Source organism: Erinaceus europaeus, chromosome 1 (assembly GCF_950295315.1).
Source record: "Erinaceus europaeus chromosome 1, mEriEur2.1, whole genome shotgun sequence".
NCBI classification, from domain to species: Eukaryota; Metazoa; Chordata; class Mammalia; order Eulipotyphla; family Erinaceidae; genus Erinaceus; species Erinaceus europaeus.
The window spans coordinates 96,596,204-96,622,183 of record NC_080162.1 but is presented as its reverse complement, the minus strand read 5'-3'; the positions used below and the strand labels follow the sequence as shown (position 1 = coordinate 96,622,183).

Genomic DNA, 25,980 nt, shown 5'->3' with positions numbered 1-25,980 from the left:
GGGCATGTGACTTCTTGTCACATCAGTTTCATTCTGGGAATGCACTTTGCTAAATCCCTTTGAACTTTCCAGACCCAAGAATATAGTATGAATTTCCTCTGCTCATCCAAACCAGAGTACCAATGAAAGTGAAATTTTGAAATCTTAATTTCCATTTAAGACTTCTGAGTTCCATTTCCTTTGTAATTTTTGCAGAACACTGGTTACTACTGACCATTAGTAACTATGTGGTAGGCAAGAGTAGAGGTGGGTATCTAGGAAACAATAATCAATCCAAAGACTTGTAGATGACTGAAGCAACAAAGTGGACATTTAGTACCTCAGAGAGTTCCTGTTTCCCATCTGTGATGATCAGAGACCTTGATCATTATACCTAGGCTCTGATTGTCAAGATGCATCCAAGTCAACAGTCAGAATTGAGTGATTGAGTGCCGGATTTGGGAAGTGTAAATGAATTCCTTCCCTCAACTTTGAGAGTTCTGACATAAGTTGTACAACTTGAACTAGAAATTCTAGTGTATCAGTGATCTCAGCTAGAAGGAGATGACAGTAGTCAACCTGGCATGTGCCCCCAGTAGTTCCTCAATGCAGTGTGGTTGGGGGTGCAAACCTGGGTCACACTATCCCTATCAAAAGTGAACTCTTTCACCAACTCCGTAATACTTTCAAATATAATCAAGCATGCCAGTCAACAGAAAAATGGAACTCCAAATTAAGTCAAGTTCATAACCAAGATATATTGATTCTCTCAAGACTGGTGGAACCATGACAGTTTTTATGGCTGAGCATGAACTTGTAGATAGCTTCGGTGCATCCCTGTGTGCACAGCCTCCACTGCAGGTTGCCCATGCTTATGATGGGGGTGTGTGTGTTAGCTGTGTGAGGGAAGAGTTTGTTTTACCAGGTACTCCTCTGCTGAATGAAAAATGAGCACTTATCTTGAAGGGGGAAGAGGAAGTCTGCCCTCGATAATATGTAATTCTCTCCTGGGTAAATAGATTCCTGATAAGTGCAACTCGGTAGAACAACAATCACATTTTTTTTTAACTCTAAGGTGACGTTAGCATAAACATCCCATGTCCTAGTTATTGATCTGTTGCTGTGATAATGGTATTACCCAATTGAACTTCTGACATTGGAGAACTTGCAGCAGCTGCAACTGCATTTTTTTTTTATTCCAGCAACTTAATTCAACTAAGAAAAGGGGTAGTTTTGCAGGAGTCTGCATAGAATGTTAAATCTCTCTCTAACCCCTATCTCCTCCTTCTTTCTCTCTCTCTCTCTCTCTCTCTCTTTCTCTCTCTCTCCTTACAGGAGTGCTAGCTCTTAACTGAAATCCCAAAGGCACGCCTATAAAATGAAATATCAGAAACTTCCATTAGGGGCTTGAAATGCCTTATGTTCTCAAGAAGTGTGAAGCATCTGAATTCTTTGGGCCTGACTCTTCTAGCCTTAGCAAGTAAATTCTCCTTGATGAACATATACAGTCATCACTAAACGCAGAGAAGCAGAGGGTCCCACTTAGGAATGGAAGATCCGATGGAGACTGACATCTGCTGCTACAGTGTTTGACCAAACCAAACAAGTGTGGGATGGAAGACACAGCATTTCAATCTAAAACTTGCAATCTCACTTTGTTACATGTAGAGTCTAGAAGGCTCCATCCCTGTAACAGAAAAAAAAAGAAAGAAAAAGAAAAGGTCTGTCTGTTAGTTCATTCCTGGTTCTTCTGACAGGGAGTTATTCTGTGAGGGAATTTAATCTCAGCAACTGGCAGTGAGCACCTGTGCTCAGGTGAGTTTTTAAAGGACAGTTAAAAGGTACTCACTAGACCAGTAACACTCATTAAAATGGCTAAAGTTAAAACATTGATAATATCAAGTGCTGCCAGTTTACAGAGCAATTAATTGGTTCAAACCTGGGTCACACTATTCAAGTCAGAAGTGTGCTATTTTGCCAACCACATTACAGGTTCAAATATATTCATCAGATGGGGTCAGAGAGATAGTTCAGTGGGTAGGACCATGTCTTAATGTGCACATATGTGGCCCCGAGTTCAATCCTAACACCACATAGGTACTATGGCAACCTTTAGTGTCTGTCACTCTGTTTGTATCTTTCTGAATAAAAAATCAGCCCCAGGAGCAATGAAATGGTGCACATGTGAGGTGCTGGCTACACACTCACACACATGCAATGCTGGGAGAGTGGAGAATGGTGCAGAAATGGACAATTGGTCAACATTTTCTTATAACTGTAAGCACAGACTTTCATGTGACACAACTATTGGCCTTAGAATAATAAAAAATAATATGCAAATGCCCACACATGATTATTTATATTATTTGTATTCATAACCACCCAAAGTTGACATGACTCAAATATCTTTCAGCAGCTTGGACACATTGGAGAAGCAGCCAATGGTGTAGGCCACACTGTGAGGTATCAGCCTTCCTTGGAAATGTTGTGGGTTTGTTTCTGGACCATTGCAATCATGCAAATATCACCACAGTTAGTTTCTTTTGAGGCCTCTCTTTTTGGCAGTAGATAGTTGTCTTTTTGTGTACTTGTGTCCTGACGGTCTCTTTTTTATAAGGAAATGGATGAGTACCCACTCTAATTACTTCAAATTACTTTGACCTCAATTACCTCTTCAAAAATCTCTCACTCCAGACAGTATCCTAGTCTATGATATTATGGATTAGGGTTTCTGCATTATGAGTGTTTTCAGAATACAATTCAGCCCATAACAACCATTTTTTAAACTTTATCTATTATCTGTCAACAGATAGCCAGAGCTCCTGGTTCATATAGTCCTTTTAACTTGTGAAGAATTCAGAGCATACACAAATCTAAAGGGTGTTTTAGCTGACTCTTTCTAGACAAATTGGTGTCATCAAAATATCAATTTTTAGCACGTGTTTAGCATCATCTGTGGTATAGGTACTGTATGCCAGAGTCATTACATGTACCATCTCATTAAATCCTCATTTACATTTACAAAGTAGATCCCTTAGTTCAAGTGAAGAAGCATCCCCAAGGTCACACAGCTGACATTTGAACTAAGGTCCAAATTTCTCTTGCACCTGTTCTCTGTAGTCATGTGACAGTAGACTGAGGATCTCTCTCCTAACTTTCTCTCCATGAACATGTTCATTAAACTGTGAATTGGGAAGAATTTTACTTTATTTCAGTCTTCATTTGATATACTGACACTTACCTATATCTGAACTTCCACCTCCTTTTGCTCACCCCTCACCCTGACTGGGAGGAAATAAATGAAAAGTTTTCTGAACAAAGGGGCTTAGCACGTGTGAGATACCGAGTAGCAGAATATTGATACCAGGCTTCTACTTGAGGAATAGAAAAGGAAACTATCTGCTAGTCTCTGTGGGCTGGGTGATCAAAAAAAATGAAGTAAAATCAATCAGTCCCGAGAAAGAGAAAATAGTGAAATAGCTTCTTACATGTTGACACAGTTCTAGAACTTTTTCTAAAGGACTCTAGTTGGACTTCCCAGCACCTGGTCTACTTCCTGTTTTTGGTTCCCAGTTAATAAGTACATCAGATATTAGTGTAAAACTCTTGTCTGAGGTCTGGAAGCTCAACTTTCAACTGTCTCCTTTGTGTTTTCAGTGTAATATTATGAAAAGCCAGTTTGAGATTATTTAAATTTTTTCTCTTGAATGTTAACATCCCATGTACTTCTGGATTTCCTGCACCCAACCAAGAGTAGAATGGGGGTGGACCAACATGATGGCTCATTTGAATAGTGATCTGCTTTGCGATAGGCTTGACCCTAGTTCAAGCCTGGACCCTACTGCATTGAAGGAAGGTTTGTTGCTGTGATTACTTTCTCTTTCTCTGTCTCTCTGTTTTGTTTTTTGTTTGTTTACCAGAGCACTGTTCAGCTCTGGCTTATGATGGTACAGGGGATTGAACCTGGGACTGGGGAACCTCAGGCATGAGTGTCTGCTTACATAACCATTATGCAGTCTACCCCCATCCTGTCTTCCTATCTCTATCTGGAAAAGTGTCTTAAAAATAAAAGTATAGGCACTTGAAATAGGTAATCTAGCAGGGAACTTTCAGAAGTGCTTTTGGTTCATCTTTGGAGGTCTACACCCATACTCCTGTTTTTTAATTACCGTAGACACTGTAGGTAATTCCTTCAATTAAATCCAGAAGAGGTTTCTATTATCAGGACTGCAGACATCACTCAGAATACATTTGAGGTCTTGAAAAAAAGGCCCCTTTCCATGCTTCTTCCGCTTTATCCTATACATTCCCGACTCCAGGTTTTACTACTATTTCTGTATCCCTAACCTAGCCTTGCTGATATGCCAGCACTTTTCTCTAAAATTTCTCTCTCATTGCATCAAAACCTTCCAACATAGCACCACTGCAAAGTAAAGTAGCCTCATGAAAACTGGTGAAGAGCCTCCTTTTACTGGCTATTTGGAATTTATTTGCAGCTAAACTAACTGGGAAATGTAATTAACCACATGGTTTATCGTGATAGCCAAATGTGCATGCCAGGAAAAACAATAGGTTCTTTAAAGGTGCCAAGGACCAACATTATGCATCTTTGTTGGAAACTGTATACACTTCACAGTTCTCAGCCTCCTGTGTGCTGCCTCATATCTTCAATCAAATTATTAGATTCTAGAAATATGCATAAGGGAAATGATTCCACACATTTTTATGGTGGGTTGTTGCTTGTAGCAGTAATTGAAGTACCTTTCCACTTATGAAAGTACTAATTTTATTTGTTTTTATTGCTTTTCTAGATGCAATTATTTATTTAGTGTGCTTTGGTTTTATTAAATTATGTTTACTATAGGAACATCATAAAAATGTATGAAAACAACACATCAGCCAAGCCAGTCTGGTGACCTGTATTGAGAAAGCTAGTGTTATTTTTCATATCCAAACATAATGGAATAACTTAAGAATAAACAGATAATCTACAGTAGAAAACAATGCAATTTCAAGGTAATGTAATAAAACACCTGGACAATATGATTTCATAAATCTTGGTTCTAAAATTTACATGAGCTGGGTTTTGTGTGCTTATCTGAGGACACATGACATTTCTAAATGGAATCATTATAATGTGAAATGTAATTAAAGAGAAAGGCAAGATGTAAACAGAATTTTTGTCGCCTTATAAGACATGGATGACTAAGAAGCATGGTAAAGACTTCTGGCGTCAAAAGGCATTCAGGAGGCTCTCATTCTTATAAATGTCCTTAGGTTGGACAGTTAAAAATGGCTAGAGAGTTTGTGAAACCACTTGGCAGTTGAACTTCATCATTAGGTACTGACTGGGCATATTCTCTCTTTCTCCTTGTTCCTAGAATAGCACCTCATCTCAGCAGAAAAAAGTATGTGTGTGTGTGTGGGGGGGGGGGGTTAGATGGCATTCTTTTTAAGATATTTGAGTTGAAAGTAAATAGTTTATTTGTCCTGAATCTTGGCGAGGTAGCCAAGGTATAAGCACAAAATAACCAATACTAAAACAGAGCAATAACATAAAGTAGAAAATATTTTTAAAAAATGAAAACTGAGCTGCTTCAATGAAAGCCATGTGTCTTTTATGGCTACTTATTGCTAAGTGGATTTTCTTTATCTATCAGGAGTTTAAATTCATTAACATGTCACTTAAACATATCTACCAACTATGCTGACATTTTAGAGCCTTACAAAAAAAGAAAGAAAGAAAGACAATTCTTCAAACCATCCAGTTAATTTTCTAGAGGCAATCATGGATGCCAAGTTATTGATTTTCTAAGTAAAATCTGAAAGTTTTTTAAGAATGTAGAATATGCTTTCTCTTCACTTATTCTTTTTTTTCAATCTGAATGCTTGATCCACTTAATTTGTAATGGTTAGTATAAATTTTAAGTGTTTTCTCAGAGGATTAAATTCTTCAGATTATGGCAAAAAATATTTCATATTTTAAATATATTCTGAAAGTTTAGTTCTACACAGGTTAAGTCTAAGTAGTAGCACATATTTTTGTTATTAAATTCTAGCATGTTCTGTTTCTATCTTTATTTGTATTTTCTTTCTTTCACTAGAGACTATTGGTAACATCAGTTTCATTTTTGAGAATTAAAGTTAGTTCATTTATTATCATTTAATAATTATTATCAGCATGTGTATCAACTTTAAAATAAATCATAGCATCTCTTTACAGAGCATAGTCATATATAAGGTAATAAGATCTCATTTTTATTTGGTTTTTATATAGGCTTTATAATTTTTGTCTGTTTCCCTAAAACATTTAGAATATTCATGTCTGCTAAGTAAATATATGATGAAGAATTCCCTGTTGCCAACTAAAATTGTGTTCTTTTGTCTTATAGCCAAAGATTACAGAAGAAAACTTGACCTATGCTGAGTTGGAGCTGATCAAACCCCACCAGACTGCCAAAGACGTTCCCACCAGCACTGTCTATGCCCAGATTCTCTTCCAGGAAAACAAATTATAATACTCCATTTTCTTCCGTGGTCCTATTTAATACCTGCCACCCCACTAATTTATGAAACCTTGGAAACAAAGTCCTTATTTTTGTATTTTCACTTGTGCCTTTTGAATGATGGGAAGCCCCCTGTTAAGGGCATTCAAGGTGTCTTCAAAGAGATATAGGGTTCTGTTCCACAAAAGAGTAGGAGTCATAATCTTTGGAAAAATCTCCTAGGTCTAGAATTTTTCTGGGTCTGAGTCTTGAGGGGTGAGGACTCTGATTCTGGTGACACCCAAAAAGGTTTTCTTTCTTTCTTTTCTTTTTTTTTTTTTTTTTGCTGAGCCAACCAACCCCCTTCACATTTCTTCTTTCTCTGCATTATATGTTTTTAATCTTGTTAAAGACTTAATTTTCATCTTCTACTCTTCCTGTATCTGTGATATCAGACTCATCATATGTAGGTAAAGGAAATGCCATTATAGGTTAAAGTGTGAGATGGTAGATTGTAGTAACTGGTTTTCAAAGAATCAGATAATAAAGATAGGGTACCCAGAACAGAGCAAAGTGCTTATTGGTAGTAGTCACTCAAGATAACACCTCCCTCTCTGTCTGTCTCTCTCTCTCTCTCTCTCTCTCTCTCTCTCGACTCCAGAGTTATCACTGGGGCTTGGGTGCCTGAACTATAAATCCATTGCTCCTGAAGGCCATTTCCCCCGTTTTTTTGTCCTTGTTGTTATTGTTATTGCTGTTGTTGTTGGGTAGGACAGAGAAAGATTGAGAGAGGAGGGAAAGACAGAGAGGGGGAGAGAAAGATAGACACCTACAGATCTGCGTCACCACTTGTGAAGCGACTCCTTGCAGGTAGGGAGCATGGGGGGCTCAAACCAGGATCCTTACACCGGTCCTTGTGCTTAGCACCATGTGCTACTGGCTGGCCCCCAGGATCTCTTGTTTTAACTAGATGCACTCACCCAGGTGATGTTAAGGTAGGGTGACAGAGGACTGGAAAGTTGGAGGTCTGAGCAGACAGTGTACTCATTTCCATATTCATTGTCACTCAAGATCACAGTTTAGAATATCATTTTAAAGGGCATGCAGGCGTGAGGGAAACTATAATAATGAGGAAATTTATTTTCTCTAAGTTCTTACCTTTTTCCAAAGGATCAAGTTGCCACCAGTTGAAATGCTGTACGAAGCTAGCCTCTTGAAAATAGTCTGAACTCAACAGCTGTAACTGAATGGCTGCCCCTCTGAAAGCAAAGTTTTTCACCTTATTCCCCCAAGTTAGGAGAGTAGGAAGGAAATACACAGCAGGCTGGAAAATGTGTCCTGAAGACCTGACTGCTACAGGGTGCCATGCCCAACTGAGCGATGTGAATTCTAATGGTTTTGAGTGGGATCAGACAGAAATATGTGGCGTATTAACTCGGGGGAAGATGCTCCAGGATCACAATGAAGGCAGATTCATTGTGGAAGCGGATCATTGTCTCAACCTTGTTAAGGATGCTTGTGCATTATGACTATGCTCTGTGTGATTGTTGTTTGCTGCAGACTACAAAAACTGTTTGATTTTGTAATGGAATTTAAATTATATATTTTACACACAACCGTGGGTGTGTTTTTAACCCCTGTGTATAGCCACATGGACTTTGCTGAAATTTTTATCCCCTTGTTGTCTCGGACTCTATGTTTGTATAGAATTCATTTAACTATGTATAGAACTCTTGTAATAGAGCAACAAATACCACAAAATTCTAGACATTATAGCTCATTTCACAAATACTGTGTTAATAGTTATGCTAAAGGCAGTCAATTATTTCAAAGTAAAATCATTTTATTACATGTGACTCTCTTTGCCAGAGTTTTAGCATGTAAATATTTGTGGACTTAGCTTCATAGTAAATTGAGGCCCCAGAGACCAATGATAGCTTTTGAATGTCTCTCCTGGTTTGTTAAAAAGAATTCAAATTAGGACAAGGTAATGATTTCCCAGAAGCAAAAAAAAAAAAAAAAAAAAGCCTGACTTTACAAAAAGAGGATATGTCTGGATTTTTCTTAGTTTTCCTTTATGTTAACAGTTTCAATGCAAAGCTGATTCTAAAGAAATCCCAACCATTTTCTCCTTCCAAGGTTACTTGAGGCTTGGAGCTTTGACTTGGGATTGTGTGCATGTGGATCTATTTTCCATTTCTCTCCTTCAGAGAGGAAATACCCTATAACCTTTCTGGCCGACACCTGCATTTGATTCCCTTCATCTCTGTCAGATTTCAAAGGTAGTGAATAAAACACAGCTTTTGCGAAACATTCTAGAATATCTCTTTAGGAGACTGAGAAAGATGAGTCCATTTATTTCACACTTATTGTAGACATTATGTCATCGTTAATCATGGTAATGTTCCAACAGAATAGGGTGTTTTGAGAAGAATGATTTCCTAATTTCCACAGAAGCCATACAGACTAGTGAATTCCAGAGTGTTCCAGTGGAAATGGGCAATAGGGCAGGTGAAGAGAGGGTGGTGGGGAGACGGTAAGTAGGTAAGAGACCCCCGCACCCTCCCCCAGGTTTCACAAAACTCAACAAAACTTGAATAAGCCCCCAATTTCTCTCAATTTCAGTGGGAACTGGATCATCACATGTGAAAATGAATACATTATACTAGGAAGAGTATGGCTAGTCTACGAAGGCATTGCTATAAGTTCAATTCAGACTGTTGAAAATTATGCACAGATTCACATCAAAGTATATGGGTAGGGATGTGATGACAGCATAAAAGACCCAAAAGACCACCAGGTCCTGCTAGAGACATTTCTCAGTGTAATTCTGGTGATTTGGGGTCACACTGAAGCAATGCTTATCCTACTATTACCTTCAGAGGCAAACTCTTAGAACTGGAAGCAGTGAATAGTATCTCTTTGAGATAATAACTCATGACATAGCTGTCTATTGAATACTTCATTCTCTGTCAAATATACCATTAACCTTGCACTGGAAATTCTAAAGATAAGCAAAGAAAACCATATAGTGTCAGGAACATATCTCAGGAGGAGAGAGAAAGAACGTATGGAAGACTCTTTACTCTCCTTTTCTCTACCATTATTTTGGGTGGACTGACTGGTCCTCACAATGTCTTCTCAAGGCTCTCAGAATCAAGTGATTCCTGATGAGGAAACAAAAGCAGAATAGTCCCATCCCCTAGTTGATTCAGACAACAAAAAAAGGGGGGGGGAATAAAATCAGGAACAACAGCAAGAGGATACAATAGAAAAAAACAAAACTATGAGAAGTTCAATAAGATGCACATGTATTTACATTGGAATAGCCTGCTAGCATCTTGTCATGTCAGACCAAAAGAGAGTTAGAGGTGCATCACTTTTCTATTCTCACATCTTTAGGAATTTGATTTGTATGATCTGTCCCTTTTTCCTGACAGTGATATGAGAGTTTTGTTTGAAAAAAAGGGACTCTAACTTGTTTTTACTAAAAGAAATTATTTTGTTCTTACTGTAGGGCATCTGTGTGAACATCTGTGCTAAAGCTGTTTTTTCAAGATGGACAATTTTTTTAATAATCTATAGAGCTTTATTGAGTAATGGTTTACAATATAGGTATTTTTGTTTCCTTTTTTCATTTTTCCTTTTTCCCTCCAGGGTTATTGCTGGGGCTTGATGCCTGCACTGCAAATCCACTACTCCTGGAGGCCATCTTTTTTTATTATTATATTTTATATTACAAAATTACATGTCAACAGAGGTTTAAATCCACAACATTCCCACCACCAGTGTTCTGAATCTTCAGTCTCCCCACTGTAGCCATCTTTTTTCCATTAATGTTGTTGTTGCATAGGACAGAGAGAAATTGAGAGGAGAGAGGGAGAGAAAAATAGACACCTACAGGCCTTCATCACCACTTGTGAAGTGGCCTCCTGCAGGTAGGGAGCTGGGGACTTGAACCAGAATCCTTGTGTGGGTCCTTGCACGTCACACTATGTGCATTTAACCCAGTACGCTACTGCCTGGCCCCTACAGTGTAGTTGTTTTTCACTACTCCTGTCATCCCCACTCCCATATATAACCACTATAGTTCTCTCACAATCTTAGACATAAGTTGACTTTTTTTTTCACGTTCATATGTTCAGTTCTCTGTATCCCACATAATAATGAAACCATTCTGTAGTTGATAGACAGTTGTTTGAACATTTAAATGAGGTTAAAACAAATAATAGCCCGTTGCTCAGAATGCAGTGTCTTTTCCAGTCAAAGTGTAAAAAGACATTCAAATTTGGGGGTGAATTTTGACTCAGGCTGTGCAGCAAGGAAATGAAAAGAGATACCCACTTGACTGAAGCACTCTTATCAAGCCAAATCCCTAAAACCAGAACTAAAGTAGCTGTTGAGGATAAAAAAGGATTAGAGTTTCCTTAGAATCAGCCCTTTATTAAAGAACTGTGACTCTGATAGTTTCTAGGGTGAGTAAGAAAAGCCAGATCTATCCCCTTCTGAAACTTTCGGGGGTGAAAATGAGATGGAGATACATCACACTTTTTGGTGTGTAGTTGTCTGGGTCATTCCACAGGTCAATAAGCCCAAAGATTCACTTGGGATAAGAACATTAAACCAGTGCATGCTTTCAAGGACTGTTGATGCCCTTGTTCATCATTCAACCTCTGATACATACGACTTCAGCCCGCACTGGGCCAAGAAGGAGGCACATGTCCCAGACCACTAAAGTGATCCAAGGTACACAGGAGTCCCATTCTGGAGGAAAGAAATCACCTTTCCCTTGGGCTGCTAAGCTGGGATGCCACATTTCAGGTATGTCTACAGGAATGTCTCCTGCCAAGCAGAGAAGCCTTAAAGAACTATGCTGAGAAAAGCAATGAGGAAAATACCCTAAAAGCACAGGACCATAGTTCATAAAATTACCCAGACTCTTCTATTTATTTCAGATTTTTTTAAAAAAAAATGTATTATCTTTATCTTCATACTATATTGGATAGAGGCAGCCAGAAATCAAGAGGGGAGAGGGTGGTAGAGAGCAAGAGAGACAGAGATACATGCAGCCTTGCTTCACCATTTACAAAGCTTTCTCTCTGCAGCTGGGGACTCGGGGCTTGAACCTGGGTCCTTGGACATTGTAACAGGTGCTCAGCCAGATGCGCCACCCCCCAGCTCCTCAGATCTTTTAATTCATTCCATGACCCCATTATCCTACAATCTACACAGTGGTTTTTGCTCAAGCTAGTCAGGTTTCAATACAAAGAATTTTGTCTAGGGGCTGGCTGGTGGCGCACCTGGTTGAGCACACATGTTATAATGCACAAGGACCCGAGTTCAAGCCCCCAGTACCCATCTGCAGGAAGAAAACTTCACAAGTGGTGAAGCAGTGCTGCAGGTGTCTCTCTGTCTCTCTTCTCCTCTGTCTCCCCCCTCTTGATTTCTGACTGTCTCTATCCAATAAATAAAGATAATAATAAAAAAATTTTAAAGAAAGAATTATGTCTAATAAAGTCGGTATCAAAGTTGTTTCCCAGCACAGGAAGCAAAAGAATTACATGAGCATCACTATCCAAAGAATCCATTTAGACCATGTCCAGAAACTAAACCTACAGTCACAAGGTCCTGCTATGCTCTGTGCTTTCTGAGTAGGCCCTCTGGAAACATTAGAACTATCAGACTTCATAAAAGAAGCTGTCCTAAGGGAAGGACCCTCAGGTTTGGAGCAGGGGAACCAATAGGTCTGCACCTAGTACTGCATGTTCCTTGAGGGGAAACTCAAATAAGCCATAAAGAACTTGGAGGGAACTTTTTTTTTCTTCTGTCTGACCCCAGAGTTTGGGTTGGCTCCTCTATTGAACATGATATCTTTTCAGTGCTGCTGACTCAAAAAACTGGGGTTGGAGAAGACATGCTCTGTGGTACTTTGGAACCCATTATAAAGTGAAGTAGCCATATGTTGTAGCTATTAAAATACCCTTCTCCCCATACACTGGATAGAGGCTATTCTCTGGGGTAGAGAACAAAGGGCCCGGATCCTTGCACCCTTCCTTGTGCTTCTGCAATTAACCAAGTGCACTATCGCCCAGCCCCCAGGACTCTACTTCTTACAAGCCCTCAAGGAAGGCCCATGTCTCTGGTCTCTGGATCACACTTTGAATGGCATAGATGAAGATAAATGTTGAAAATGTGAATCTGAAGGCCATAAGCATGTGGAAATATCCTTGGAATATAGGTAACAGCTGAAGCCCTGCCAGTGGGCAAAGTGCCCAGGCAGAGGCACTCAGTGGGGTGGCCTAGACCTGAGTGGGAAGCAAGAAGATATCCTTCTGGGATTCCCATCAGCAAGTAAGGAGCTTAAAGGAAACCAGAGAAGACAGCCAGATAAGCAGGAGAAAACTGTCAGGAGTTTCTTGAAGGAGGAAGGATACAGCAGTATCAACTCTGTAGTGGTCAAGAACAACAGAGGGAGAGTCTTTGCACATTCCGAACTGAGTGTACAGTGATTGCACTTTTTTTTCTTTTCTTTAATTAAAATTTTTATTTATTGCATAGAGACAAAGAGAAATCTGTAGAGAAGGGGGAAACAGACAATGAGAGAGTTAAATACTCCTGGCACTGCTTCATTGCTCATGAAACATCTACCCCCTGCAAGTGGGGACAGGGGACTTGAACCTGGATGCTTACTTATACATTGAAACTTGTGCACTCTACAAGGTACTTCACCATCTGCCCCTTATTTTGTCTTTCTAGGGAAAGCCATTTCCCAAGTGCACAAGATAGATAGACTTTGGCACTGAATATTATACGTTCCGCTCAGCAAATTTTAACCAGAGCAATCAGTGAGTTTCCATAGGGTGGCAATTTGGAAACGACTCTTAATGAAAAGCACAGGGTGGGTGAGAGGGGTGGGTATGGCGGTGGTTTTCCACTCCTCCTGTTGTCGTTGGTAAAAGATGACTTCGTGCCTGCTTTCTAATAAACACAGCTCAATTAGCTTCACACCAATTTACTGTCTGATTGTTAAATGTTAATGTACTGCACCCTATAGTTTTAAATAGAATTAGAGATGTTTACAGCTGTGGTTAAATGCACCTTGTTCATCCACATTAAACTTTATTACAAGTGTCCTCCATCAGAAAACAGGAGCAAAACTCATTAGTGGCTGGTCTGTGTGGGGGCTGTGTCTGCCGCAGAAAGAGCACGCACCTGACTTTCCTTTATTACAACTTCCTCGCTAGTGGGATGGTTTGAAATGATTCTGTGCTATTTATGAAGATGATTGGAACCTAAGACTCCTGAGGCTATCCACAGACACCTAGAATGTTGTAAGCAGGAATTCATGCTGCATGTGTGAGGGCCTGGCCCTCTCTTCAGTGTTATAATGGGGTTCATGACCCACATGAGATGGAAGATCCAATCAGGATCCCCAAAGGGCATCATGGGAAAGACTGTCATTTTATGGCTGGGGATACTAAGGTGATGGGAAGGGCACTGCTAGTTGGTGACAGAGTTTGGTTGGAGCCACACTATTGACTTCCAACCTGTGAGCTCCGATGTAACTCAGCCCTGCCCCAACTCCACCCCATGGCCAAGTTCTGACATCAGGAAAACTACAGTTTCCCACTTTCTCTTCATGGTTGGATGAATCTGGATTTTAACCAAAGTTTGGTTTGGGGATGTTCAGCCTTCCCTTTCTCCCGTGCCTCCCGCCCCCCCACACATCTTCTCCAGTCCTGTCCTTCCATAGATATTTAGTGAATTTCCAGGGTCCCATGATACTCTGGTTCCAAGTGCCCTGTGACAATCTCTAGCCCATTTCATGGTCAGTTTAAAATCTCTGAAGTGATTATCCCTGTTCCTACTACTCAGTTGCTGCTTTCAGCAATAGTAGCCTCTTGGTAGCACAATGGCAACAGTAGAACGTGCTCCTCTAGTTCTCAATGGACAAGTGGCATTTTGTCTCCACTGGTGGAATGTATGTAAACAGAATTGACCATGGAGTTAACCAGAGGCAAGATCCTCTGGGAACTCTACGACATATCGACAGAAGAAAGGCACCCAAAGGAAAGGCCGCATGCTCTTTAAGATAGGGGAGAGCTCTTCAAAGAGACATTCAGTGTGAGTGACAGATTTTACATCTGCCCAATGCAAGGCTTTCCAGTCACCTGTAGACACTGACTTGGCACCTAGGAAATAACCTCTTTATAGGATATTATGGCTAACAGAGACCTTGAGGCTGGCTTCTTAAATGCCCTTCCATCCCTGACCATTTTTTAAACAAGAATGGGATTGAGGGGGGCAGGCAGTAGAGCACCAGGTTAAGTGCACATAGTGTGAAGAGAAAGAATTCTGGTTCACTGCAGTGAAGGTCTGCAGGTGTCTATATTTCTCTTCCTCTATCTACCCTCCCTCGTCAATTTCTCTCTGTCTTTTTGAATGAAAGAAAAAAAAAGGACACCAGAAGTGGTGAAGTCATGGTACAGGCACTGAGCCCCAGCAATTGGAAGTGTAATAATAATAATAATAATAATAATAATAGTAATAATAATAATGAGTTGGGCGTTAGCACAGTGGGTTAAGCCCACGTGTCGCAAAGCGCAAGGACCCATGGAAGGATCCCGGTTAGAGACCCGGCTCCCCACCTGCAGGGGAGTCGCTTCACAAGTGGTGAAGCAGGTCTGCAGGTGTCCATCTTTCTCTCACCCTCTCTGTCTTCCCCTCCTCTCTCTATTTCTCTCTGTCCTATCCAACAACAATGACAACAATAACTACAACAACAATGAAAAACAACAAGGGCAATAAAAGGGAAAATAAATAAATATACAAAAAAGAAAAGTTGTATTTCAAAAACATTATTTAAATAATAATAATAATAATGGAATTAAGTGTTCTGGTAACTTTTTTTCCCTTGTACTAAAACCTCTCACATGTACAATGCCATCACTCTCAGGCTGACTTTTTTCTTTTTTCTTTTTTTTTTTATTTAAGAAAGGATTAATTAACAAAACCGTAGGGTAGGAGGGGTACAACTCCACACAATTCCCACCACCCAATCTCCATAACCCACCCCCTCCCCTGATAGCTTTCCCATTCTCTATCCCTCTGGGAGCATGGACCCAGGGTCATTGAGGATTGCAGAAGGTAGAAGGTCTGGCTTCTGTAATTGCTTCCCCGCTGAACATGGGCGTTGACTGGTCGGTCCATACTCCCAGTCTGCCTCTCTCTTTCCCTAGTAAGGTGTGTCTCTGGGGAAGCTGAGCTCCAGGACACATTGGTGGGGTCTTCAATCCAGGGAAGCCTGGCCAGCATCCTGGTGGCATCTAGAACCTGGTGATTGAAAAGAGAGTTAACATACGAAGCCAAACAAATTGTTGAGCAAGACTTTTTTCTTTTTACTTCAGAGAGAGAACAAACAAGGGAGACACACCACAGAACTGGTGAATCTCCTAGTGCCATGACACTTCCATGTGGTGCTGGGGCTTGAACCAGAACTGCACACATGCAAGAAACACAGCCTACCCTAGTGAGCTATCTTCTGGCCCAGTCAGGTTAGCTTTGTCTCTTAATCATTCTCTTTATTTTTTGGAGAGTGTGATTTTATGCAAATATACTGTACAAATGGCTTGTTCCCGATAATGTGAGTACGGCGAGACCCTTACCAATGTATGCACTTCTCTGTTGATGATCAGCCTGGCCACAGACAGCTTGTGGCTGCCAGCAAGCAATATCATGCAGTGACTTTTCTAGGGTTTGGTACTTCCTACATTGACAGAGGTCAATGTGGAATTGTCACACTGCTTCCTTGACCCTCCCAGGCTTCTCCTGGGAGATTTCTTTTTTATTATTTTTATTAGTGATTTAATATTGATTTACAAAATTATAAGATAATTCCACACTGTTCCCACTCTCAGAGTTCTGTGTCCCCAGTCCCTCCCTGGAAACTTCAGTAGTTCTCCCAAGGTCACAGATATGGGTTGCCTATTATTTCTATAACTATCTATATTTATACATATTCACCCATTTTTCTATGGTCCTGCCTTCTCTTTCTTTCTAAGTCAAACCTACTACTTCTGCCCCCCTCCCCCCCACCCCAGATCCTGATGGAATTGAAGTTCAGAGCCCTCTGATCATCTCCTCCAAACATTTACTTCTCTGGGGCTATGGACCAAAAAATTTTATGGGATGCAGAACATGGAAGATCTGGCCTCTATAATTGCTTCTCCACTGGACATGGATGTTGGCAGGTTAATCCATACCCCCAATCTGTTTCTATCCTTCCCTAGTGGAGTAGGGCTCTGGAGAGGTGAGGTTCCACAACAATTTGGTGGGGTCATCATCTTCCCAAGGGAGTTCAGGGTGAAATCAGAGTAGCATCTATAATTTGGTGACTGAAAAAGGTAATACATAAAGAAGTATGAAGTGTTTAATAAACAGGAACCAAAAAGTAGGAGTAGAGCAGATGCAAATAGGGACTTTTAAGTGAAAAGAAGCTAGGAAGTCTATTTTAGGTATGTTCTTAGTAGCCCATGACTGTGGTAAGTTTTTCTTGAGCTTGATAACTGACATGGAGATGGACAAAAATATTAGAAAGATGTTTTACCTCTATATTTTCATCTAGTCAGTTAAATCACAACTTTCTTATCTGCAGGAGACAGTGAGCCCCACTGGGAAAAGCTCCCTGTCTGCTTTGTCACCACACCATCCTTGCAGCCTGTTACAGAGCCTAGAGCCCACTTGTGTTTTGACTTTAGGTTACAACTATTAGAGAAATTCTATAAAGATACTTTAAAAACTACACACACACACACACACACACACACACACACACACACACACACACTCACACCCTACATGGAAGGGTTCTTCTATTTCACTATAGACTTTGTTCATCCCTAAAAACATCCAAATCCTTTGCCCCAAACCACATTATCCAGAGCTTCCACAACTCAGCAAAAAGACACTGCTATATTTATCCTGTTGACAGTAACCTCTGCCAGTTTCCATCAAAGACTGGTCTAAAATAATGTGTTTGTCTGGGGGGAGTGGTGTGACCATAATGGCTGCCAGCACCCTCTGGCTGTGGTGAGAAATGGGGATGGGTGGGCCATGTGGAAATCTTGGGGTTTCCTCCCACCTTGGAGCACATAGAATTTCTTCTGTGGGCCAAGAGGCAGATGGTGTGTTTTCAGAGAGAAGCACTAAACCATGATAGACCAAGAGGTCAACTTGGAATCGATCTTACCACCTCAAGCCCCTACCCCCAGAAGTAGCTGAAACCAGTGCAGTCAGAAGACCCCTCCTTGAGCCATGGGGAAAAAATCCTCAACTTTTTAGTAGATAGTAAGACTAATATCTAGACTATTACAGGCCAACTGGTAGAAGTCAAGATGATGTTTATTTTCTCTGATGAAATCCCAACTGTCAGTTGGAGCAGTTATTTGTAAATTATTTATAATTTTCTAAACGTTTTCCTGATAAGTGTCCTTCTTTCCTGAATTCAATACTATCATTGTTATTTTATTATTATTACTATTATTATAGCCAGAACCTTGTATATGTGTGATTTCTTCAGTACAAGCCACATTTCTTTTTTTTTCCCCTCTTTTTTTTTTTTTTTTTTGCCTCCAGGGTCAGAGTCATCGCTGGGGCTCAGTGCCTGCACCACAAATCCACTGCTCCTTTTCCCCCTTGTTGTTCATCATTGTTGTGGCTATCATCATTATTGCTATTTCTGTCGTTGTTGTTGGACAGGACAGAGAGAAATCTAGAGAGGAGGGGAAGACAGAGAGATAGACACCTGAAAACTCACTTCACATATACCCCTGCAGGTGGGGGAGCTGAGGGCTCAAACCGGGATCCTTACACTTGTCCTTGCGCTTTGCCCCATGCGTGCTTAACTGCCCAACCCTTCCTTCCTTCCTTCCTTCCTTCCTTCCTTCCTTCCTTCCTTCCTTTCTTTCTATCTTTCTTTCTTTTTAAAATCTAGATAGAGAAACAGAATTGAGGAGTCAAGATGAGGGGAGAAAAACTAGCAGTGATGTTTTTCCCAATATTACAACCCTCTCCCACGATGCCAGAGCTTCACCCTGGGTCATATGCATGGTGATTCAGGCATCTTGTCCACTGAGCTACCTCTCTGGCCTCCAGGAATTTTTAATATTCTCTCTATGGAAAGGCTAGGCTAGTTTAAACCACTCAGATCTCTGCTACTTCACAAAAGTAGACTGTCCCCCACTGCTTCTCTTCTTCCCTGACTTGACTTCTGTCTCATGTTCCTTGTCCACATCAGGTTGCTTTTCATATCTAGTGATGCCATGTCACCATCTTCCCCGGCTGCTTGTAATGCTCAGCCAGAATCAGTTCACTCTGTATGATTCTACAGTCCACAACTGAGGTCTTTCAACAGAGAGAAATAGTTTTTCTAACCACAGATCATACCAAGGACAATGTCATTTGCGCTGCCTACTCACCTTCAGTATCCATCATCACCACCACACAGATGACATCTGCTGTGCAACTCAGGCATCCAAGTTCGACATCCTCGAGGAAACACTCACGAAAGACATGTCTCTAATATCTGATTACTGTAAAAAATGGCGACTAATCCCTAGCACTGCAAAAACGGTATCATCTGTTTTCCATCTACACCATGCCTCGGCCTCGCGTGAGCTTAATGTGCAGCTTGGCAATATGGGAATCCGGCATGAAGCCCAGCCAGTCTATCTTGGCGTTACTCTCGATCGCACTCTGTCATTTCACAAACATCTCATAAAAACTGCAGCAAAGGTGGGTGTGAGGAATAACATCATTGCAAGACTGGCCAGCTCTTCATGGGGCGCGAGCACTTCCACACTACGATCATCATCTCTGGCATTATGCTATTCCACTGCAGAATACTGTGCCCCAGTATGGTTCCGTAGCCCCCATGTCCACTTGGTCGATTCCAAATTATATTCCTCCATGAGGATAATTTCTGGAACCATCCGTTCCACCCCGGTTCCATGGCTGCCAGTTCTTAGCAACATCGCCCCGCCAGATATTCGTCGGGATGCAGCATCATCTAAGTTCATTTCCCACGTCTACGCTCAACCGGACCTGCCAATATACGCGGATATCTTCGCCCACCCTGTTCAACGCTTGACGTCTCGTCACCCAATCTGGTCCCCTATGCCTACACTGAACTTCTCTGTTCCAGTCTCTTGGAAACAGAGTTGGCAGTCAGCTGAGATAAAGAACAAACACCTCATCACAGACCCCTGCAAACGTCAACCCGGCTTTGACCTAGCACGTTATGATTGGGCCCTCCTCAATCGCTATCGAAAAGGCCATGGCCCGTGCGCCGCTATGTTCCACCGCCGGGGAGCCAGAGATGACCCGAACTGCCCCTGCGGCTACAGACAGACTATGACCCACATAGTCAACAACTGCCACCTCTCCAGATTCAAAGGAGGTCTTGAAACTTTACATCAGGCTCAACCTGATGCTGTTGACTGGCTACGGAAGAAGGGCAAACGCTAGAAGAAGAAGATCACCACTATATATTTATTCATCATTTTTTAATTTGTTTTATAGTGGTAAACTAAATATCAGTTCAGTGTCCATAGTGCTATCAACCATCTAACTCTAGAACTTTTTCCTACTTTCACTGAAACCTGTAATCATTAAACACCAACTTCCAACCTCCTTCCTCTAACACCTACCCTTCTACTTCCTGTTTCCATTTGACCACATATCTCTACTATATGTAAATGGAATCATGAAGTACTTGTTGTTTTCATGGGGTTGATTTATTTCACGGGACTGAATTTATGTTACAGTATTAAAAATTCTCTCCCTTTTACTCTTCCTCTTAAAGACTGAGTAAGATGCTATTTTATGTGCATTTTACCTACCTGGTTTTCTGTTGAAGGACATTTCAGTTGTGGAAACAACTCTTTGATCATTATAAGCAATGCTGCTATTGTTGTGGCCTACAAATAAGCATGATACTTTACTTTCAAAAGATAAGTGTTTCTAATTTTTTTTTTATTGTTGTTATTAACACTGGAGAGAGGAAGAGAAAGAGAGAGAGAGCCAGAGAATCACTCTGGGACACATGATGCTAAAGATTGAACTTGAAATGTCATGTTTATAAGTCTAACACTGTAGCCAGTACATCTCATGGGACACAAGATCAATGTTTGAAAGAAGATTTTTATTATTGTCTAGCACAGCACCTCACACAGAAATAGCCCACAATACATGTTAATTAACTCTTTCTCATTGTTTTCCACCCTAGAGCAGTGGTGGGTTCTCTACAAGTGGAATGAAGTTGTCTTTGGAAACCAAGGTTCCCCCCAAGGGGCATTTAGAAATTGTGATGTAGTACATTAATGGTAATGTAAATATATTTTCCTTTTTCATTTGTTACTGATAGTGGATTAGAAGACTGCAGGTTATTGTTCCACATCACACATATCACCAAAGTTCTTTGTCTCCACACTCTCATCTCCCAAAGAGAACCACCACAGTTCTCACAAAGTCTTAGAAACTGCTTGCTTCTGCTTTTATTTTTCAAAATAATTGTTTCCTATTTTAGTTATTTGTTTACTTTTATCTTTTCGTTCAGGGAATTAATAGTTTACAGTGCAGTTAAAGGGGAAATGTGAACTGTTTTTTTATTTTATTTTGTATTCAAGTTCATGTATATCAGATCTCTAGATTTCACACATGGCTAAAACCATTCAATAGTTGTTTCTCATCTCTACGATTTCAATAAGCATAGTCAATAAGCATAGTTCCATCCATTTTACCCCAAAGGATACAATATTGTCTTTTTATTGCAGAGTAATATTCCATGGAATATATATCCCATAACTTCTTTAGCTAGTCATCTAGTGATGAGCATTTAAGCTGCTTCCACTCTTTGGCTATTGTGGATAATGCAGCTATGGACATAGGGGTGCATGTGTCCTTTTGAATTAGTGTTTGAATGTTCTTGGGGTAAATACCTAAGAGTGGTATCGCTGGATCATAAAGAAATTCCATTTTTATTTGCTTAAAGAATTTCCTTGCAGTCTTCCAAAGGGGCTGTACCACTTTGCATTCCTACCAGCAGTATAGCAGATTTCCTTTTTCTCCACAGCCTCTTGAACACCTGTCATTTCCTGGTTTGTGGATATAAGTCATTCATAATGTGTGAGATGGGATCACAGTGTAATTTTAATTTGCATTTCTTTCTTTTTCTTTTTGTTTTTGACCACCAGTGTTATGGGGTTTGGTGTCAGCACTATGAGTCCGATGCTCCTGGCAGCCATTTTCCCCCCCATTTTACTGGATAGGACAGAGGGAAGTTGAGAGGGGAGGGGAGTAGAGAGGGAAAGACAAAGGTAGACACATGAAAACCTGCTTATGAAATGACCCTCCCCCGCAGGTGGGGAGCCAGGGGCTCAAACCAGGATCCTTGTGCAGATCCTTGTGCTTCATACTATGTGCACTTAACCTGGTGCATCACCTCCTGGGTCCCTCTGCATTTCTCTAATGATAAGTGAAGTGAAGCATTTCTTCATATATCTGTGGGCTATGTTTATCCCTTCTCTTGAAAACTACTTATTCCATTGGCCCACTTTTTATTGGGTTATTTTCTTTTGTTGAATTGTACCAGTTTTTTTTAACAGATGTTTGATATCAGTTGCTTGTCAGATGTGTAATATGAAATTTTCTTCTCCCATGTCCTGGGTTGCTAAAAAATATAATGTGAGAGAGAGAGAGAGAGGAAGAGAGAGAATATAATGTAATGATGGAAGTTAGATAACATAATGGTTGTACAAACAGAGTCTCCAAAGTCCCAGGATCAGTCCCTTGCACCACCAAAAGCCAGAGCTATGGCAGTACTCTGGTTAAATATATATATTTAATATATATTTACATATAATATATATTTATATAGTGTAAGTGCTGAATTAGATATTAAATTAGACATCAAATTTGAAGTTAAAGAAATATTTGTCAAATTCAACAAGTTGGAGGAGATTAAAGTGTCTTGAAGGAAAACTGAAGAAAAGCTTCAATGTTTGGCTTTTGTGGCAGAACATTCCAGTAGTAATGTTTTAGGACCCAGTGTGAGACTTCTACCTGTTTTGAATTCTTGTAAGAATACTATGTTGTGGGGGGTCGGGCGGTGGCGCAGTAGGTTAAGCGCATGTGGCACAAAGCACAGGGACCGGCGTAAAGTTTGAGCCCCCGGCTCCCCACCTGCAGGGGAGTCACTTCACAGGCGGTGAAGCAGGTCTGCAGGTGTCTATCTTTCTCTCCCCCTCTCTGTCTTCCCCTCCTCTCTCCATTTCTCTCTGTCATATCCAACAACGAACAACATCAACAATGGCAATAATAATAACCACAACAAGGCTACAACAACAAGGGCAACAAAAGGGGGGGGGGAAATGGCCTCCAGGAGCGGTGGATTCATGGTGCAGGCACCAAGCCCAGCAAAAACCCTGGAGGGGAAGAAAAAAAAAAGAATACTATGTTGTGAATGAAAATATTCAGGTTCAGAGACCTTGTATGTGTGTGGCGTGTGTGTGGAGGGGGGAGGGCACACTGTCATCCCTCTAGTGAGCTGGGTCTAATTGCCTTATAAGACATCTTCATCCAGCATAGTCCCCATTCCAGGAAATTATGGGTTCAAATCACCCAAGCAGCCCGACTGAGACCACTCTTGTGACAGTTCTTCAAGAAGCACCCTAAAGTCACGACTGAAACAATGAAGAGGTTCAGGATTGGTAGAAATGGTCACAGCTGTTCATGCTGCATGAGGGAAAAGTATAGTGAGGTGTAGTCCTGACTGTTGTTCTTAAGTTCTTGAGCCTATATAATCCTTTTCCAAATGCATTCTTTCTATTTCTTCCTTCTTGATCTCTTCAGCTCTTAAATTTTCCACCTGTGCAATGGAACTGTTTCTTCTTGAATGGGTTTGAAAAGTAGAGAATTTGCAAAAGCTTAGTATACAGTGGTCAGTGCTAGTCTCCTCTCATCACCTCAGGGCTTCTGTCATCATATTCTGAAAATAATGGCATCCTTGAAAAGTTCGTGTAGGATGCAACCAAATTTCACCGGCAACTTGTGTGCAGAGTCCCAGTACACAGTCAGTGCTGAGTCAGTGAAGACAGTGCTTCCCAGCCTGGTATGGGTGATGGAAGTTTTCCTCCATGTGCCTGTGTCTGAATGTCTGCCGTGGGTGCCAAGCAGGGGCTGCGGGTGGGAGTCCCCCAGCAAGCCTCTACTCAAGCGATACTAATTGTGCCAGGGAGAACGGCTCACTAGAGTGGAAAATAGTCCTCATATATCTAGTTGAAGACGATAATGACCTTTTAAATAACAGAAGCAATTTTATTTCAATACCTCAATTACTCTGAACTCTCAAATGTCAAAGTGCTCGGCACTTTCAAAATAGCTTAATATAGACATTTATAGCACTTCGACACAGCTAGTTTCTTACCTAACCTAATTATGTGTTGTACAGGAAATGGTGAAGCTCACCATCTGTGTTATTTGTCACACAAAACCTGATGCTGCATTCCATCCAGAGTCTAGCAGCTGGAATTTCTCCCCAGCCACACTTGGTGATGTGCTTGAGAGGAAGCATATCTAGTCTACCAGGTTCTGGTCTCAACTTGGTCCGTAAGTGCCCACATGGAATCACTTCCATGACAGAATGTCAGAACTTCCCATGCAATGGGTCTTGACCTTGTCACTGGTTATCAGAGAGGACCAAGAGGAGGTAGACAGCAAGTAGAAGAGTGTCCCCACCTCCATATGCCTTATGGTGCCTACGTGATATGTGCAAGGGATGCTGGAGCATTAGTGAGAGAGTAATGACAGAGTAAAGAAACTGGGAGGAATGGAGCCAAGGAAGGACTCAGCAGGGCTCAACTTTGTTGGTAGTTTCCTCATAAAGACCTCTTACAGTTCTTGGTTGCATTGCAGTATTGGGCACTAAGAAAATGTAATGCAATATTATGACCTGTAGTTACCACACCATACATCACCTCAATACATATTTCTTATAAGTGAATGCTTACATTATGACATTTTAGATTCATGTTTTTTAAATATTTATCTATTTATTTTCCCTTGTGTTGCCCTTGTTGTTTTTCATTGTTGTTGTAGTTTTTATTGTTGTTGTTGATGTTGTTATTGTTAGATAAGACAGAGAGAAATAGAGAGAGGAGGGGAAGACAGAGAGGGGAAGAAAAAGGTAGACACCTGCAGACCTGCTTCACCACCTGTGAAGTGACTCCCCTACAGGTGAGGAGCCGGGGGCTTGAACTGGGATCCTTACTCTGGTCCTGGTGCTTTGTGTCATGTGTGCTTAACCAGCTGTGCACCGCCCAACTCCCTGAGATTCATGTTTCTTTATGGTGTATAGACCACAGTTCCTTTCCCCATTTCACATATGGATATCCAGTGTTTCAGTTCCTTTTGATGAGGGGACTGTCTTTCCTCCACTAAGTTGTCTTAACACATTCATAAAAAAATCACTTGAACCTGTGAGTCTGATTCTGGACTACATTCTTTTCCATTGATCTATCAAAGCTTGTAATCTTACTCTCTTGATTACTAAATATAATTTTCTATTGGATGTTGAATTTAAGTAGTATAATTTCTCCAACTTATTTCTTAATTCAACATATTCAGATTATTCTAGGTCCTCTGGATTTCCACATGATTTTAGAAGTAGTTTGTCCAAAATAGTAATAAAATCTATGCATTGATCTTGGACCTGAGAGATAGCACAGTGGTAGAGAATAGCACTTGCAAACATGAGGTCCCAGATTCAGTCCCCAGCATCACATAAGCCAGAGCTTAATGGTACTCCTATCCCCTCCCCCTCACCTCTCTCTCTCTCTCCTGCATCTCATGAAAATAAACACAAAAGAAATATTTTTTAAAATTCTATGTTTGATGATATTGTGTTCTTTGTTACAAAATGGATGGATCTGGAGGTGATAATACTTAGCAAACTAAGTAAATAGGTGAAATCCATCTTTCTATCCCTCTTTCTAGCCATGACATCATCTCCCTAGACAATAACTTGGATCCACCTGCATATCAGATGTCAGGCTCAGGCAAAAACTAATAAAGTCATGGGCCTTTTGGAATATACCTAAAATAGAACGACTAGCTATTTCCAAAATGGAGACCCCAAATCTTCATCTGCAATATTTCAGCTTTTAGGTTCATGATTAGTCAACAGTTTGTTTGGCTTTATATGTTAACACTTTTTTCAGCCACCAGGTTCCAAGTGTTACCGTGATGCTAACCAGAATTTCCTGGGCAAAAGACTCCACCAATGTGTCCTGGAGCCCCACTTCAACAGAGCTCTGCCTCACTAGGGAAAAAGAGAGGCAAGAGAGAGTATGGATTGACCTTTCCCCATATTCAGTGGGGAAGCAATCACAGAAGCCAGACCTTCCACCTTCTGTACCCCACAGTGATCCAGGGTCCATACTCCCAGAGGGATAAAGATTAG

At 40.8% G+C, this 25,980-nt stretch overlaps 1 protein-coding gene across 2 annotated transcripts in view; it reads left to right on the top strand.

Moving 5' to 3' along the window:
• Positions 1-8,787, top strand: part of VSTM4 (V-set and transmembrane domain containing 4) — a 106,454-nt gene extending 97,667 nt beyond the window's left edge. For both annotated transcript variants that reach the window (XM_060191366.1, XM_007526480.3), the window contains one exon: positions 6,372-8,787. In XM_060191366.1, the coding sequence (XP_060047349.1) occupies positions 6,372-6,497 (126 nt within the window). In that variant the 3' untranslated portion in view covers positions 6,498-8,787. The remainder of the gene's footprint in view (positions 1-6,371) is intronic.
• Positions 8,788-25,980: the final 17,193 nt, after the last annotated feature.